General features: G+C 45.0%; 1 protein-coding gene across 3 annotated transcripts in view; it reads left to right on the top strand.

Annotated features, from left to right (window-relative positions):
* The first annotated feature begins 8,984 nt into the window (after positions 1-8,984).
* The window catches only part of TBC1D2B (TBC1 domain family member 2B), a 32,435-nt gene continuing 24,436 nt past the window's right edge, over positions 8,985-16,983 (top strand). Inside the window, exons 1-2 of one of the 3 annotated variants that reach the window (XM_066196119.1) lie at positions 8,985-9,308; positions 16,596-16,749. In XM_066196119.1, the coding sequence (XP_066052216.1) occupies positions 8,985-9,308; positions 16,596-16,749 (478 nt within the window). Of the gene's footprint in view, positions 9,309-9,696; positions 9,798-16,595; positions 16,750-16,983 lie in introns of those variants that run through there. The other 2 variants (XM_066196120.1, XM_066196121.1) reach the window with 2 other exon arrangements.

Genomic DNA, 16,983 nt, shown 5'->3' with positions numbered 1-16,983 from the left:
ATAGCTACATGTTCTTCTGGAATACTCCCACTACTTTGGGATCTGGAGGACAGAAATTCCTCCTCATTGTATTTCTGTCTTCAAGCCAGTTGAAATGCAAAAGTGCAGAGTACTAGTAGATTTTTTTTTATACAGAGCTTTTCCAAGGTTCACAAGATACAAGATATTTTGGTCAAAATTTTAGATAGATTATGAAAGACAAGCCCAAACTGCTGTGTCACCAACTATTTTTTCCCATGGGTATGTGGTTGCAGAGGTTTTTATTCTGAAGGGTAGTATTTTGTCCATCACTGAACTAGGAACAAGATGCATAGTTTCTACCCAGAGCCTAGACACTATGAGAAAGAGCCTTTTCTTGGTTAAAAACTTATTCCACTTGAAGTAGGATCATTTTGTCTGCTTTAAGATTAGTGTAATTATGTTTGCCCCCCAAAATGGTCTTTTTGGGACGTTGTTTCTGTTCTTCTTTTACTTAAGCTTGTTTATTCAGCTGTAACTGCCAATGTCTAATAGTACCTCGAGGATGTCTGAACAGAGAAATAACAACCATCAGACCGTACCTTGGTGTAAAATACTAGCAGAAAGCCTTGGTGCTGAGGGTATCCTCAGCCCCAGCAGTACGGCCACAGCAGCACAACCCTGTACTTAGGTACACAATTACCCTGCCAAAGTATTGTGCCAGAACTACCCGGCCAGAGCTGGTTCTGCTGCTGTGTCAGGCTGTATTGTTCAGTGGATCCCTTCGGTTTTTTTCTTAACAGATGTTTCTTGTCTCTTGATCAACTTGGTGCTAGAGCCCTCGACAAGAACTGCCCCTATCCTACCCTTTTTCCTCAGGTAAATCTATCACTCCTTCATGAATTGTGTCTCATTTGGGACTGAAGAGTCTGAATTGACACTCAGTGCAGTGACAGTAAATAAGCCTTCTTAGTTATCCTCATTACTCCTTTCAGTCCTTCCATTAGCCTTCTCCCCACACCGTTCTGTCAGCCCTCTCTCCTTTCTGCTTCCTTTGCAGGATACAATACTTGAGCTACTCCTTTTCTCCCCAAAGGCCCTGCTACTGTGTGTAGATGTTACATGCAGGAAATAACCGGGTTATGTCAGTACACAGCAGTCGTGTGACTGGGGAGCAGTTCTGGTAAATGCTTGAAGTTAACTCGATGAAACCCTCAAAAGATTCCAAACAAAAGTGATTGCTGGAGATGTTAATTGCTTTGATTAGGGTATCTATTCCCTCACCTTTGTGAAGACTTCCTCAGTGCCCCAAAAGGCAATAGGATGCAGTGCTGGTGGTGTAAACTGACATTTCTCAGGCTGAGCACACATGGAAAGCATTTTCTGACAAGTACAATTGCAAATTCGGCATTTATAATTTGGTAACATTGGATACAGGAGGGAATTGTCTAGATATGAGGGGATAATTTTCTCCTCATCTTTTCTTAGCAGTACTATTCAGTATCTGCCTCAGTGGGACAGGACTTGGGGTTAGTTTGGCTCCAGATCTAAATGTTGTGACTTACTCTCGAATCTGTATTTCCTCAGTTGTCCATGTGCTTCCTGTCTTTCTGCAAACCCAAAACCAGGAATTCCAAAACAGAAAACCATGGGAAAAGCTGCTCTGGTAATGTTTGTCTTAAGCAGAAACAAATAGCAATAGAGATTTCCTGCAAAATAATTTTCATGTGACAAATGTAGCCTGGATTCTAGACCAAACAGTCTGGGTAAATCTCTCTATTTTTAGTCCAGATTATATCTGTTATAGCTTTTTCTTTTTGTAAAAAATACATGTCTTTCAGTTAACCATCTGTAGAGCTTTTTGATCCCATTCATATTCAACAAATACAATTACCCTTTACTAGAATCTAGTAATTGAATATTGGATATTGAAAATATAATTGAATACTAGAATGCTTGAAAAGTGATGAACAGACTTGTTATACAGTTAAGAATTCAAAAATTAAAAGGATTTGAAGAAAGCTTATTCGCAAAGAACTGGTGTGAATGTTTGATGTAACTTTTAGCCAATACCTGTAATTTTGTTAAGCAGTTCATTGTCTACACCAAAAGAAAAGCTCTAGTCCGAAGCATTTAGGCTGGAATTCATCCTGCTGAAGTTCAAACACTGCAATGATTTGCTCTCCATCATTATCTGCTGCTTTCCCATTGACACTAGATGGAAACTGGAGGGAATGGATTTCTCACTCGCAACATACCTTCCATCTGTGGATTATACTGAACTTGCCACTGCAGCTTTAAGCCTCAGTTAGACATCTAAAGACAGGGGAAAGGAATCAGCTTTCAGTGAAATGGACATTCGAAGTGAAGATAAAATGGTAAGAAATAAGAAGAGCATGTCTGGACAAGAATTACAACAGTGGGTGCTGGTGACACTGGGGATTGTGTGTAAACTGTAGCTGTGAGTACAGAATCACTCACTGAGGCACACACATTGTCTGGGCTTGTTCCTAGCCGCAGTTCCTGGGAAAAAAACAACTGGAACGGGACAGTGAAGGTTTCTCAATATTCCCATGACTGCAATTATCTGACATCAGCATTAAGCCTTAGCTATGAGCTGTTCTGTCTTTGAAGAGGTTTCTATTACAGTGTAAATGGAGGGAGGGAAGTGGTCCTCAAGCACTGTCCGTGGAAAGAAGGAAATTTGGGAGCTACTGAAGAAATGCAGTTTCATGGCTCCTGTTAAAACAATGGAAGGGTGTAAGCCAGGCTACAGTGTGCCAAGAAATGAGTTAAAAAGTGAGGAAAAAGGCCACAGTGTGATTGACAGGTGAGAAAACTGGCCGGGCCTCTGAAATGTGCTGAAAGTAAGCACAACTTAGACCCTAATGGGCTGTATAACTCCTATTTAGCAGTTGTAATCAGATGTAAATTTAGGTGATCACAGAATCTTTCTTTTTACCGGACACGTCTGTAAGTTCCCATTGTATGTATATATTTGGTTCTCCAAAGGAATGAAGTGTGACATGGAAGCATATCCATTTATGTAACAATATAAAGAAAAAAAATCTATATAAATGGAAGTAAGTTACACTGTATGCAGCTGAAATAATTGTGTCATTATCTTTGGTTATATCTCTTACCGTTAATCATTTGTCTCTACAACAGTACTTGAAATCCTGCTTTTCTTCATCAGCATCCCTGCCAAGTCCTGTAGCAGTTCTCCAGCCAGTTGGGACCCACGTGGATGCTGACAGGCCAAGGACTGTGTGCCTATGGATTGCTCCGCTCCTTGCCACAGTTAAGTAATTCCTGCTTTTCTATTCATAAGGGCTCTAGTTTGACTCTTTCTCTTCTACACCACTACCAACTTGCCTGGATATCTTCACAAGTCAGATTACAGATGTCCAGCTAGAAATCAGTGCTGCCATTCACTGAATTGTGTAATTGTTGCTTTTTCATAGTGAAGACTTCTTGCTAAAATGCAGTGCAATAACAGCAAAAAAAGTAAACCCATGTATTGATGTTGTCATATACTCAACTGGTGTTAGAAGAGACAGTTAACTGAAGCTAAATAAGATCTTTCCTACTGAATCAGAAAGTGCAGCTAAGCTTCCCTGCTTAGCCACAGCTTGTATCCCTTTTCCATTTTGAGAGGGGAACACAAATGGTGAATGAGCAAGAGGAAGGGAGCACCATCTAGTGCTTAAAGAATAATGCTGGAGAATGAGACATTGCTAGCAGTTAGAACAGCCCATGTAATTCTTTGACTTGTTTGCACAGAAGGAATGAGTATATTCTGGAAATAGAATACTGTGAGGTTCTCCATGGACCTTGTGGTGACTGAGAGGCAGGGGGATATAAACTGACATGTCAGACTGCATCAGAAACAGTCATTTAGAAAAATACTTTGCTTGTTTGTTGGCTAAAGAAAAAGCTTAGGAAAGTTTTTCTCATTCTCCACCTCCAAGTAATTTAAATAAGAGTAGGCCAAAACCATTCAGCCTTTGAAATAATGTGTGATACATTATGCAATTACTGTAGGCAGGCTGTAGCAGGGTGGCAGTACTTACCTTGGCAGTGACAGTCATAGATAACATTTTGCAGGAACCTGCAAAATGTTTGCTGAAACGGAGTGAAAGTAACAGTTCAGCCCACATCTCAGCATGCAGGTTTGGGCTGACACTATGTGGGAGAGGAATGAAGAGAGACAGTTGTCTGTAGTTCCATTGTTCTGGAAAGAAAAGACCAATGGATGTTCTGTGGGAGCTCTGAAAAACTCTGGGCTTCATCTCTAATGGAATCCCTATTTGTCAGAAGATATCAGACAAGAGACAAAGTCATTTTTACTTTCTGTGATGCCCAAAAGATAGGCTGGAAATAAATCCCCATAGACCAATGTCTCTAGAGCAGGTTTTTGTTTATTGCAGTGCTGGGGGTGAGGAGGAAATCTCCACCTAACTCACCCACCCTTGCCAAGTGCAGTGCTCTATTTATACAGTAAGTGTTGCTTAGCGTTACTGTGTCACTACAACATCATCACATGCCCACTGGAACGAATTTACAGAGAATGAGCTCATGGTTCTTTCGCACTGTGCTTGCACCTCCCCATTTTGGGGGTCATTGGGGGTCTTTGATGAAGGCTTCCAAGGTCTTCTTTGCATCTGAGCTTTTCAACTTTGTCTTCAGAGCATGTGCAGTTACGGTGTTCCTTGGCCTGTCTGGTCTTAACTGGCCGAAATTCTTTGTTTTGTGGCTCACTGGCTTTGCATTTGCCAATTTCTCATTAGTACTATACTTATCTATCTCTAAAGCTATCCACCTGGCAGGCTTTTTCTTCTTTTTTTTCTCTCTTCAGCATTTAGCAACTAGTTAACCACACACTGGCCACTACATTGTATAGAAAGTTATTTATATCAGGTTATATAGGTATAAAAAGCAATGATTCAGGTTATCTTGACATCAGATTATATAGATATATAAAAAGTCATCATTTAAGTTATATTGATATCAGGTTATATAAACATATCAGGTTATATTGATATCTTTTAACTCAAGCTATGTAAGCACCTTGTATCTTTGATCTAAGTTATATAGGCATCCTCTGTTTTGTGCAAAGAAGCAGTGTATGCTCACAGCCACCCTAATTTTGGAGCTATTTAATAACTTTAATCAAAAGCACAGTACAGATGTACTGCTTTATTTATTGATGTTTCCTGCACAGCCTCGCACAGACAGAAGCTATATTCCCTCTGCCTCCATGTTGATAGATTTTCTTTTTCTTGCATATTTCCCCTTTTTTTTTTCAGAATAAATGTGGACTTATTCAGGAATCATGAATGCTCATATTGATTATAAGATAAAGTCACTACAATTATAACAAGTTAGACCAGTCTCAACTGTCTGAAAGTAAATACAGTTTTATTTTTTATGTGGAGTTATTGGCCTTGTCAGACAAACGTGCTGTAACTAAAATTCTAGTTAATTTTTAGGAGAGACAAACACACGAGAATAAAAGAGAACTTCAAGTATTTTCACGTTTGACAAGCTTTGCGGTCCTTTTGGGAGTGTAATGACTGTCTCATTGTGTGTAACATTGGCTTGCCTGTTGCATTGTGCTTAGGTGTTATGTGCACACCAAAGCTTCATTGACCCCGGCCTCTGTGCAGGAGGGTAATCTTGTCTTCTGATATGCTATTTTTAATTGTTTTCTAGACATTTGTTAGCAACAGAATGTCATCTATATATCCTAGACATGAAAACATGAAAGGAAAAAGCAGGTAAAAATATTGTTTTCCTTTATATTCACCACAACAACTTAAGAGATAAGTTGCTGTTATTTGCCAGTCCACATCTGGATCTCTTTGTGAAAAAAGAGCACACATGAAATAAGGAACTAATTTTTCAAGAGGGGGAACTATATGCTTACATGAATCATCTCTGAAATTAGGGGATTCTTCTGCCACGAGTGTAGTAAGGAAGCTAAACAGAAAATTTAAAAAGAGAAGTACTGACAGCAAAAGTTTTGAGGATTTGGGATCCTGTGATTCTGTGATTTGCTGCAGGATGTAATCGCTGATAGCCAGCCGGAGTCATGGGAACTCAGCACACAGAGAACAAGGCCACACTTCAACTACACTGATGAGATAATGTAACAGATCAGGGATAAATGCTGGGGCACTTCAACTTGTCTAAATGACTGAGATAAGAAAGCAGCAGCTTCTAAAGTGAATCAGTGTTTCCCTTGTGTAACTCACGCTCTGGCAAATGACACTGGCCAACAAAGAGCATGATGAATACTTTTTATTTGGGGAAGAAGAGACTGGGCAGTAGGTACGGAAGAAACATTATTGACCTGCTATTAAAGCAGGATCAACCCTTCTTACTGTCCGCATTTACTAAAGGAATCCTGAAAGAAGAATATCTAGCCTTAATTTGGAATGTGTAATCTTTCAGTGGATCCCACTTAGGACATGTGAGTTGACTGGGAAGGCAATTTCCTCACCTCATTTTCTGCAAGGAATCGCTCATGTTCTCCTGCTAGCAGAATACTGCCTATCTCCTTACTTGGCACACTTCTTGTCGAGAGGTTACAGTCACAGGGGAGGACTTGAGGAATGCTGCAGTTCCTTGTGCCAGCATCCAAGTAGAACCTGTGGAAAACCATACCAAAAATTCAAGTGCTTTATATACTTTAGATGCTTTACCATAGAATGGAAATATTTTCTGGCTGATGAGACAGTTACTTTTTAATGAGAAATTCAGCAAGGCATTTAGAAATGAGGGCAGAGTGAGAAGCTCTGGAGAATTTAGGATTTCTGGGTAACTGGAACTTCCAAACTGTCAAAATTCAGTCAGATGCTATTGCATAAATAGTATTATACTAACAAAAACACCATAGCACATATCGGCTTCAACGACTATTTTGACAGCAAACCTCCCTTGCTGTATTTAAGGGTGAGAATGAAAGGCTGCATGTCATTAAACATGGGACTGTCTCCTCCCATTTTTGGATGACTATGGCACATCAGACTGTTTTCTGTATTAGTACCAGAGCATTAGGCATGTTTAAAGGAAACACACATATACTGTGTTCCAACCACAGGGAGAGATGAAGTTATGTGTACCTCTCTGTAGCAGCCTGGTGTCTTCAGTCAGGTTTCCCATTTTAGAAGTTCCTTATTATTAACCCGAGAAGTTCCCTAGAGCCCCAAACGTGTTAGACGTTTCAGTGAAAGACAACCAGAGTTTGGTCTGTAGCCATTCACGAGCCTAATCCCTGTAAAGCACAGCTTCTTCCCCACTGATGCGCCTTGCGTTTTCCTTACATTTCCCCCACTCCTTCAGCTGCTGCTGCGATGCTGGGCAGGGACAAGGTTCGGAATGGGAGACTACATGAGACTACAAGAGAAGGGTTTTAATCTGACCATAGGCCAAGGTGTGATCTGGAAAACTGTATTTGATTCGGTCAGAAAAGCGCTGGAGCCCGGCAGGCAGTACGAGAGCACGGGACAGTCCGCGCCGAGCGAGGCAGCGCCTTCCCACGCCAGCAGCGGCCACTTTCCTGGGGGGGCAAAGGGCCGGGTGCTGGGTGCTGGGTGCTGGGAGCCTCGGGGGCCGCAAAGGGCCGGGTGCTGGGTGCTGGGAGCCTCGGGGGCCGTAAAGGGCCGGGTGCTGGGTGCCTCGGGGGCCGTAAAGGGCCGGGTGCTGGGTGCCCAGGGGCCGCAAAGGGCCGGGTGCTGGGTGCTGGGTGCCCAGGGGCCGCAAAGGGCCGGGTGCTGGGTGCTGGGTGCCCAGGGGCCGCAAAGGGTCGGGTGCTGGGTGCTGGGTGCCCGGGGCCCGCAAAGGGCCGGGTGCTGGGTGCTGGGTGCCCAGGGGCCGCAAAGGGCCGGGTGCTGGGTGCTGGGTGCCCAGGGGCCGCAAAGGGCCGGGTGCTGGGTGCCCGGGGCCCGCAAAGGGCCGGGTGCTGGGTGCTGGGTGCCCGGGGCCCGCAAAGGGCCGGGTGCTGGGTGCTGGGTGCCCGGGGCCCGCAAAGGGCCGGGTGCTGGGTGCCCAGGGGCCGCAAAGGGCCGGGTGCTGGGTGCTGGGTGCCCGGGGCCCGCAAAGGGCCGGGTGCTGGGTGCTGGGTGCCCGGGGCCCGCAAAGGGCCGGGTGCTGGGTGCTGGGTGCCCGGGGCCCGCAAAGGGCCGGGTGCTGGGTGCCCAGGGGCCGCAAAGGGCCGGGCGCTGGGAGCCCGGGGCCGCGCAGGGCCGGGTGCTGGGTGCTGGGTGCCCAGGGGCCGCAAAGGGCCGGGTGCTGGGTGCCCAGGGGCCGCAAAGGGCCGGGTGCTGGGTGCCCGGGGCCCGCAAAGGGCCGGGTGCTGGGTGCTGGGTGCCCAGGGGCCGCAAAGGGCCGGGTGCTGGGTGCCCAGGGGCCGCAAAGGGCCGGGTGCTGGGTGCTGGGTGCCCAGGGGCCGCAAAGGGCCGGGTGCTGGGTGCCCAGGGGCCGCAAAGGGCCGGGTGCTGGGTGCCCGGGGCCCGCAAAGGGCCGGGTGCTGGGTGCTGGGTGCCCAGGGGCCGCAAAGGGCCGGGTGCTGGGTGCCCAGGGGCCGCAAAGGGCCGGGTGCTGGGTGCCCAGGGGCCGCAAAGGGCCGGGTGCTGGGTGCTGGGTGCCCAGGGGCCGCAAAGGGCCGGGTGCTGGGTGCCCGGGGCCCGCAAAGGGCCGGGTGCTGGGTGCTGGGTGCCCAGGGGCCGCAAAGGGCCGGGTGCTGGGTGCCCGGGGCCCGCAAAGGGCCGGGTGCTGGGTGCTGGGTGCTGGGTCCCCGGGGCCCGCAAAGGGCCGGGTGCTGGGTGCTGGGTGCCCAGGGCCCGCAAAGGGCCGGGCGCTGGGAGCCCGGGGCCGCGCAGGGCCGGGGCGGGGCGGGGCGGGCGCGGTGCCGGCGCTGCCCGGGCCGGGGCCCGCCCGCACTACAAGTCCCGAGAGGCGGCGGGCGCGGGCCGAGCCGGCCCCGCTCCCTGCGCGGGGCTGCGTCCGCGGCGGCCGAGGCGATGCCGGCGGCGGGCTCGGAGGGGGAGGAGGGTCCGGCCGGGGAGCAGCCCGGCCCCGGCGCCCCCAAGCTCTGCGGGTACCTGCAGAAGCTGTCGGGCAAGGGGCCCTTGCGCGGCTTCCGCAGCCGCTGGTTCGTGTTCGACCCCCGCCGCTGCTACCTCTATTACTTCAAGGGGCCGCAGGAGCCGCTGCCCCTCGGGCACTTGGACATCGCCTCCGCCTGCTTCAGCTACCACCAGCCCGAGGCCGGCGCGGCCGCGGCGGGGGACGAGCCCGCCGCCTTCGAGGTGCACAGCCCCGGCGGCGCCGTCACCGTCCTCAAGGTAGGCCCGGGGCGGGCGGGACCGTCCCCGCTCCCGTCCGGGCCCGTCCCCGGTGCCGTCCGTGCGGGCCGTCCGCTGTGGGAAGGGAGGGGAGGGACTGCTTGGCAAACGCCGCGGGGATCGGCGGTACCGACCGCGCCGGCCCCCGCGCTCTGTTCGCTGCGTCTTTCTCCTTCGCGATGTCGTGTTTACACTGCTCCTCTGAGGGGAAGGAAATGCTTCTGAGCACGGGTTGAGCGCGTTCTTTGGAATCGTCTGGGCAGAAAAAACATTTCCGAAGAAATCTGGTGGGTTGGGGTTTTGGAAGTGTGGAGAGAGTTGTCGGGTTTCAGTTTTGGGGTGTTTATTTTGAAAAGATAATGCGTGGCAGGAGTCTGCGTCTAGGCTGCTTTGGGAGGAAGGAAGAGGAGGGAGAATTGTTTCCTCAGAGTAGCAGAGGCTGCTTATCGCATTGTCTGTTCAAGGACTCAGATTTTCGTAGGACGAGAGGTAAATGTTTGGATTATTTAACATATCTTTCCTCTATTGCCATGCCTAGGGGGAAAAACCCGAACAAACAGGGAAACCATTTTGACTCAGTAAAGAAGAAATAAATTCTTCCGAGTATCCATTCTTTTTGAGTTCTGTTAAGGCAGATTTGTGTCCTTCAGGGAACGTTCTTCTGCATAAAATGTAACTTTTCACATGCACTGTGTACTTTCTGAGCAACATTCTTAGTATTAGAGCATAATCCGTGAAGTGTTAAACAGCAGAACTTCCCATTGAGTACTGGAAAATACCTCTTACGCACCTAACAGTGGAGATGTGAGCAGTCATAACATCTGCTGGGACTGTGGAGCGCGGTTGTGTCAAGCTCTTCAGCATTCTGTTTTGATGAGTAAAAATGTCAAAATACAGACTTGTTAACGCGATTTACTAGAGAATAAGAAATCTGTTTACCTAGAACACTCATACAATAATAATTTTAACGATATTTGCTTAGGTAAAAGCAGTGTAATCAGTTGCATGCAGTCGCATATAAGAACTACCTTTGTATAGCTGTGAAAGATTTTACTGCTCTCGATGGATCTGCCTTTATAGCCCAAGTGTTATGGACATTAAAACTGCAGACTTGGTTTAAGCTTTGGTTTCAGTAGTTGGAGGATGTTTTGTTTTAATTAGCATCCAGTGAGTTGTGATTTCACATGGAAATCTTCAGAAAAGTTTTGTGTCGAGGGTGCTTTTTGAATGGGAGGGTTTTTATTGAGAAACACGGAATTTGTGATTAAGATTGCAGTGTGAAATGCTGTCTGCCACTTGTGTAATAAATAGTCTGTCAGACAGTACTTTGGCAGCAGCCTTGGGTGTCTTCTGCAGTTGTGAAGACACAAATCATATTCAGCACTGATGCACAAATGTAAGACATGGGAGGTTTCTTTTTCACGTTTTTATTGGTATCAGTTGGTCTGTGATGTTACTACTCTGCCTTTATTTTACGTGTTAATTGTTTTTCCGCTGCTCTCTAGGAAAGAATCTGCACAGATTGGAACTTTTTTCATGTTTCCTTTATGGGGATAGAGAAAAGGTGCCAGTTAAGAAAGTCAGATTTCTGCAATTAGCAGAAAAAGATCATTTTGTGTTGTGATGCCCTAAAGCAGCCAAGTGATTGTCCGTAAGAATGATGTTATGTTGTAGGTGTTTATATAGTAAGGAAGGAGTTAATGAAAATCTTAAGGGATATTGCAGGACCAGCTGGCATTTTGTGGCCATATCATTCACCAAGGAATAGGGTTTTTGCAGCTGAAATTAATTTTCTTCTGTCCAATATGATAGTTCTTTAAGGCTTTTAAAAGCATCCTTCAGCTGACTTAGGTATATGTAGAATTGCAAATTAGTTCAAGATGGTAAATGAAAAAAACCCCAAACAACCCAACCCCTCTCCCTCCCCCTCCAATCCAGCCCCTGTTAAAAACAAATGTGATTTAGTCTATCAAGAAAACAGTACACACGGAGCACGAGGAATAAAGTCAAGTCAAATGTATTTATTCTTCAGCCTGTAACTCACATGCTTTGTTTTCCTCAATTTGCTGCTTGTTCAAAATTTCCGTATCTTGTGATCTGGCCTTTCCCATTCAGTGTTATAGACTGGGAAGAGCAATAAAAAATTAGCTCCTGGAATTCCAGATTGAAATCGTGATGGTGTTGAGGAATGCACTATTTCTTATAATGCCTCAACTTCTTTTTAGTGTAATTACTCCATCATCTGGATTGCTCAGCCTTTTGTCAGGTAATGGGAGCTGAGAACTCTATGATGTACTCTAGCTTCGTTTCCCAGATAAGAATTTGGAAAAAATATACTGCAGCCTTGACAGCAAATAAAGCAAAATGTTCATATTTTAGAGCTGTAGATAACCAACCTGCCACTGGTGTTATTATGGTTTTTCTGTACATTTCCAGCAGGTACAATAGAGCAGAAGAAGCTAAGTGTGTGTAAAAATCTTTTCCATTTAAATATATATAAAAGATACCATCCCTTTAGGTAAAGGAGCACAGAAAATTGTGTCCTTTATGAATTAGGGATAAATTACATTTGAGAATATTTTCATGGAAAGGCATGCAAATACTGATCCTGCAGATACATGCTGTAACACAGAATGCTGCTAACTCAATCAAATGAACATTTGGCCGTGTCTGCACAGCAAGCCCTCGCATTAAGGGGGGAAATAATTAACATTATGAATATATATAAATGAACAAAGGCAGCATTTCTCATTTATTTTTAAAGCAGTGTCTTGTAGTGATACATTTTGCCTGCTTCAGAAACAAAGGAGCTCTGGCCAGTGATGCTGGGCTGTGTATCTGGTCACTTACTGTGGGTAACTTCTCTGTGAACAGTGGTGGATTGGGAGGGGAACAGAAGTTGCACAGAGTTGTGACGGAAAACAAATTCTCTGGCCTGTTGGCCAAGTGTGAGCATTCCAGACCGTGCAGATTTCAGGGCCCTGATGCTTGAAGATGCTGCACGCCAAACTTGCCGAGCTGAGAGTGCTTAGGAGTGGCTGCTGTAATTTGTCAGTGATCTCAAAGGGCGCAGCAGTGATCAGTGATGTTGAGCTTGAACAGTTCTGCCGCAGGGCCTGACACAGCACAGGAGGGAGCTCAGCACTGAGGGTGGTTTGTTGTCTGAGCTGATGCTTTTTGCTCTAAACTTTGCTGCTTAGTGGTTGGAGTGCTTTAATTAAAAGCTGGGCTGCCCTCCAGAAGAAGCCATTTGGCTCCAGATTTGGTGTTTGAGCATAGCAGGAATAGTAAATCTGAAGAAATGCAAACTTTCTGGTGATGTTCCCTTTTTACAAAGTAGCTTGAGGGAGAGTTTGTCTTCGTTCAGAAACGTAGCAAGAATTTTCATGAGATTTCTCAAAATGTGAGGTCTGCTTGTTGCATTTCTTTCGACTCTTCCTTTAAAGTTTTTAATGTTGGCATATGTGTTCCACCGGTGGGTCCAGACAGAGGATGACAGTGCATGGATGTTTTCCCCAAGTCATTCTCTGTTTGTGTCATTCTCTGTTTGTGTCATGTCTGCATCAGAAGGTGACAGTTCTACATCATTCTTAGTGGGAGAATGTTATAAATGCTTATTATGTAGTTGGCTTTTCGCAAATATTAAAATGAATACTATATGTATAGTTGTACTGTATTACCTGTTATTAATAGAGTTTAAAAAGATGATAATTGTATATTTTCTGATTGTAACATAGTGTTAACAGTAAAAAGACTAAGTTTTTTTCTCTTTGTATTATCTAAACTGACCAAACCAGAAGGTATGGAGGGTCCATACCTGCGTTCCTGCATAAAGACTGCTGTTTCTTATCCAAATGAGGATAACCAAAAAGCTCAGGAGAAGAATTTATGAGAACCATGTTACCAGACAAAGTGGAGTCACCTACAGATGGATCGACCAGATAAAATGATTGGGGGAGAACTGAAACGGATCAAACCCGAAGAGAATGTTTGAATCATGCATTAGGATCTCTTGAATGTGTAACTCAGTGATCCTTAAAACATAGCATTTAGAAGAGTAAAGGTGTGCTTTCTGGTGAGGCACCCCAGCTGGAAACTTTTGCTTTTCTGTCCCCTAATTGTCTATTTTTTATTTTTATTGAACGTAAACATTTTTTTAAGAAAATGAACCTCGTTTTTCACAGAGAATATAGGGGACTATTTTTAATTAAATTATAGTAATTTTCCATTGTTTAAGGTGCAAACTACGTGGTACTGTATGGCTCTTCACTTCAGAGCGTCTTTTACTCCTACTGTGGCTGTAAATCCGCAGCAGTATGCTTACAGTAATTCCTTATTTCTCACCAGTTCGGGTGACATTCAGGGTCGTTTTTCTTCTCACAGAAGTGCATCCATTGAAATGTGACTGCGTGGTGCTGCAGTAAGAATGGACCTTAGCAATACTTTAGTAGCTATAAGGATCTTTTGTGGGATTGATTGCTGCTCTCCCTAATTAAACGTTTTGGCTCTCATGGTGGGCAGTAGCCAAATACTTGGAGAACTCATGAGAAATCGGGCAAGCAGGGAAGTGTTCCTTTCTTTGATACGTTAAGTGAATTTAAAAAAAATGTTTCCAAATTTGTGCTCTTTATGATTAGGGGAAGAGGAAGACTTAAATATTCTGTGTGTGATTCTTGGTTTTATTTTGTTTTGGTTTTTTAAAACAGTCTATTTCAAACAACAGCTTCAATGATTAATTTTGTTTAAACAAAACTAATTTCAACAGAGATTTTTACTTGTAAATAACTGAGATACGTGTAATAAACTCACCTAAAACTGTTCAAAGGGAGAGGAAGAGTCCAGAAGATGAGGACTGTGTTTGGGAGGAGAGGAAGGCAAGGAGCAGCAGGAGGGCACTGAGTAATTCTTGGGGAAATCACTTAAGCAGGGGCTTGAGAACCTTGTACTGCTTTGCCTTTCCACTTTCTGCTGAAGGATGAGCCCTGCTGCCTGTCCCTGTGTGCAGCAACAGCATTTCCCGGGAGCTGAGGGCATCTGTCCAGCTCAGTAGAGCACGTGTGCAGCTGGGAATTGAAAAACAGCAAGGAGCAGCTCAAATAAAATCCATTCACTGTTCTCTGAAGGTGATTGGTGAGATGGTAACAGGACAAATTGTGGGAGAGGTTCATTAAGTTCAAGAAGTCACGGACAGAAGTTAATTGTAGGTGTAACTTAGACTGACTGCAGGTGGGTTGTCTCATTAGCCGTGTTGTGGTAGCAAAGAGAACCACGTAAGTACTGCGTCCTGTGTTAGTGGAAGCTCTTTGAATTCTTGATGGTTTTCTGCTGGAGCACAGTAAAATATTGCTTTACGTGGCCTGTGTGCAAGTGTCTCTAAAGGAAGTATAAGCTCTTGTAAATTTACCAGAAGTGAAGACTTACCACTGGCTAAAGCTCCAAAGGAAATACTTTAGTGCTAGGTGTAGAAGGGGAGACGTTTACTCCTGGCAAGCAGTGACTGTAGTCTGTACACTTAAAAACCTCCTCCTGTGGTGGTCATTCCCAAGCTGCCAGAGGTGGCTGTGGGGATTGGCATTTCCCAGAGTCCAGTTCTTTGACCTTCTAAACTATTCTTTACCCTATGTATTTTTTTTTTTTATGAGGGAAACGGTTTTCTGTGGTTTCCTGTGAGTAGGCAAGAAAGAGTATATGAAGCTGATTTCCATTTCAGATTAGAAGTATCTTGATTACAGATCTTTCTTAGCAACTGACTCTGCAGTGTCCTCATGTATCACTTGTTTGTTTCACTGCTTGATTTATGAATGTTTATTTGATGTATATATCTTGTATCCTACCATATGCATAATGGACTGAAAGGAGCTGGAGCAACAGCTCCAGGAATAGCTGAGGTTTTCTGCTTGATCTCCTTGAATGGTGCTTTGGAGCACTTGGCTCTAGGGTGTCATGGATGTTAAAGCTTGCAGGGGTACAAAGAGCCAAAAGGTAAAATAAAAATCTGTCTCTTTCATTGCTAAACTGAGATCATAAATTGCTGAGCCAGAGAGAGCACCCTGGGGAAGCATCAATTTTTGTTTGCTGTGCTGTTTGTGCTTTGTCTTGTCATTAGCTGCTGTGGGGGCCAAAATATAATGGCCAATGAATCTTCAATTTGACTAGACCAGAAGCTTTCTCTTGTGAAAAATGAAGGCAATTCTGTGCCATTACTGTGCTTTGTGCGCACTTACTATATGCTTTTTAAAGGAAATGTGTCTTGTTGCTTTTCATTCTTTTGCAGCTGTGCTTGCACAGGTGCCCTCCTTAAGTTGTGATGAACAGAACAGAAAACTGTTTGAAATTAGGTTGTCTTTAAAGAATAAACATACTCATCTTTTCCACTAATAGTGTAATCATGCACTTTGGGAGAAGGTAGGAGAAAGGCTGGCTAAGAGATAAGCACTCCATATGCTGACCACCCAAAGGAGTTAGGGGAGTGTCTTCTCATCAGTGTTAACTTTTTGTTACTGAACAGTCCATGGTACCAGGTCAGGTGCTTGTCCTGAGGATGTATGTTGGAATAACAGTAACTCTTCTCTGTGAACATCTGCAGTGTCAGATACCTTCACTTGTCCCTTCTTGATATTTGTATATTGTCATTTGACTTGCTTTGAAATGACTTAGAGCTCTGATTCAAGGTGTGTGTGAATTCTTCCTGACTTACTGCCGTTCATGTTTTTGACTGTAGTCTTGTAGGTTAGGCATTAATGTTGAATTTTGGTGTTTTGTTTTGTTTTAAAAATGATTTTTCTATAGAAGCTAGTTAGCTCAAGGGATCATCAGGAACAGTGTGTAGATTTAGTCATTAAAGTATGAGGCGTTGCAATGAATTATTCATTTGGTGGTTTCTGCTGGTAAGAAAGCAAGTTAAAAGAAAATGGGAATCTTCCTGAATGTGTATGGGATTTTTCCCATAATATGGATTTGTAGTTATATGCTTAAACAGTGTTTTTTTGTGTAAAATAAAAGATACTGATGCACTTTCTAAAGTTTGAGTGTAAAACTGAAGACAGGGAATGCATGAGACCACTTCCAATGAAAAATTCTGGCATGAGAATCATGGATGTCCATGTGAGCACAAGGTGCACCTGGTGCATTGTGGTTATTTCTTTTCAATCACACTGATTCTGAGTGATGATACCGTGGTGACGTGCTGATTATCCGCGTTGGGTTTATTGTTGCCCCTGGAATTGCTGTGTCCGTGTACCAGGGGCAGGCAGGGGTCTCACCGTTGCTCTGTTCCGTGTCCCGCAGGCTGCCACGCGGCAGGACATGACCTACTGGCTGCAGGAGCTGCAGCAGAAGAGGTGGGAGTACTGCAACAGCCTCGGCGCGGCCCCGCGCGACAGCCGCACGTCCCCCACGCCCAGCGACTTCGCCAAAGGTCTCGTGGCCAAAGACAGCCCTGGTACGTTGGAAACTGGGGGAGAAGAGAGGGCACAGCTCTCTTCAGGGTCAGTTCATCAATCCAAGGTGCTGCACTGGGGGAGAGAACAGTCTTAAGAGAGCTTTTGCACATCTGTTTATCAAGTAACTCCATGTAAACCACACATATGCTACAATTACTTAATGTAAATGTAATTTTATATGTGATTTCATGTCCTTTACAAAATCTGTTGATTTCTTGAAAAACAGATTTTTA

This window comes from Chamaea fasciata, unplaced genomic scaffold, assembly GCF_029207755.1.
Source record: "Chamaea fasciata isolate MVZ Bird 193981 ecotype frontalis unplaced genomic scaffold, bChaFas1.0.hap1 SCAF_14, whole genome shotgun sequence".
Taxonomy (NCBI): domain Eukaryota; kingdom Metazoa; phylum Chordata; class Aves; order Passeriformes; family Sylviidae; genus Chamaea; species Chamaea fasciata.
Note: the sequence above shows the minus strand (reverse complement) of the source record. Positions and strands in the feature narration are given on the sequence as shown.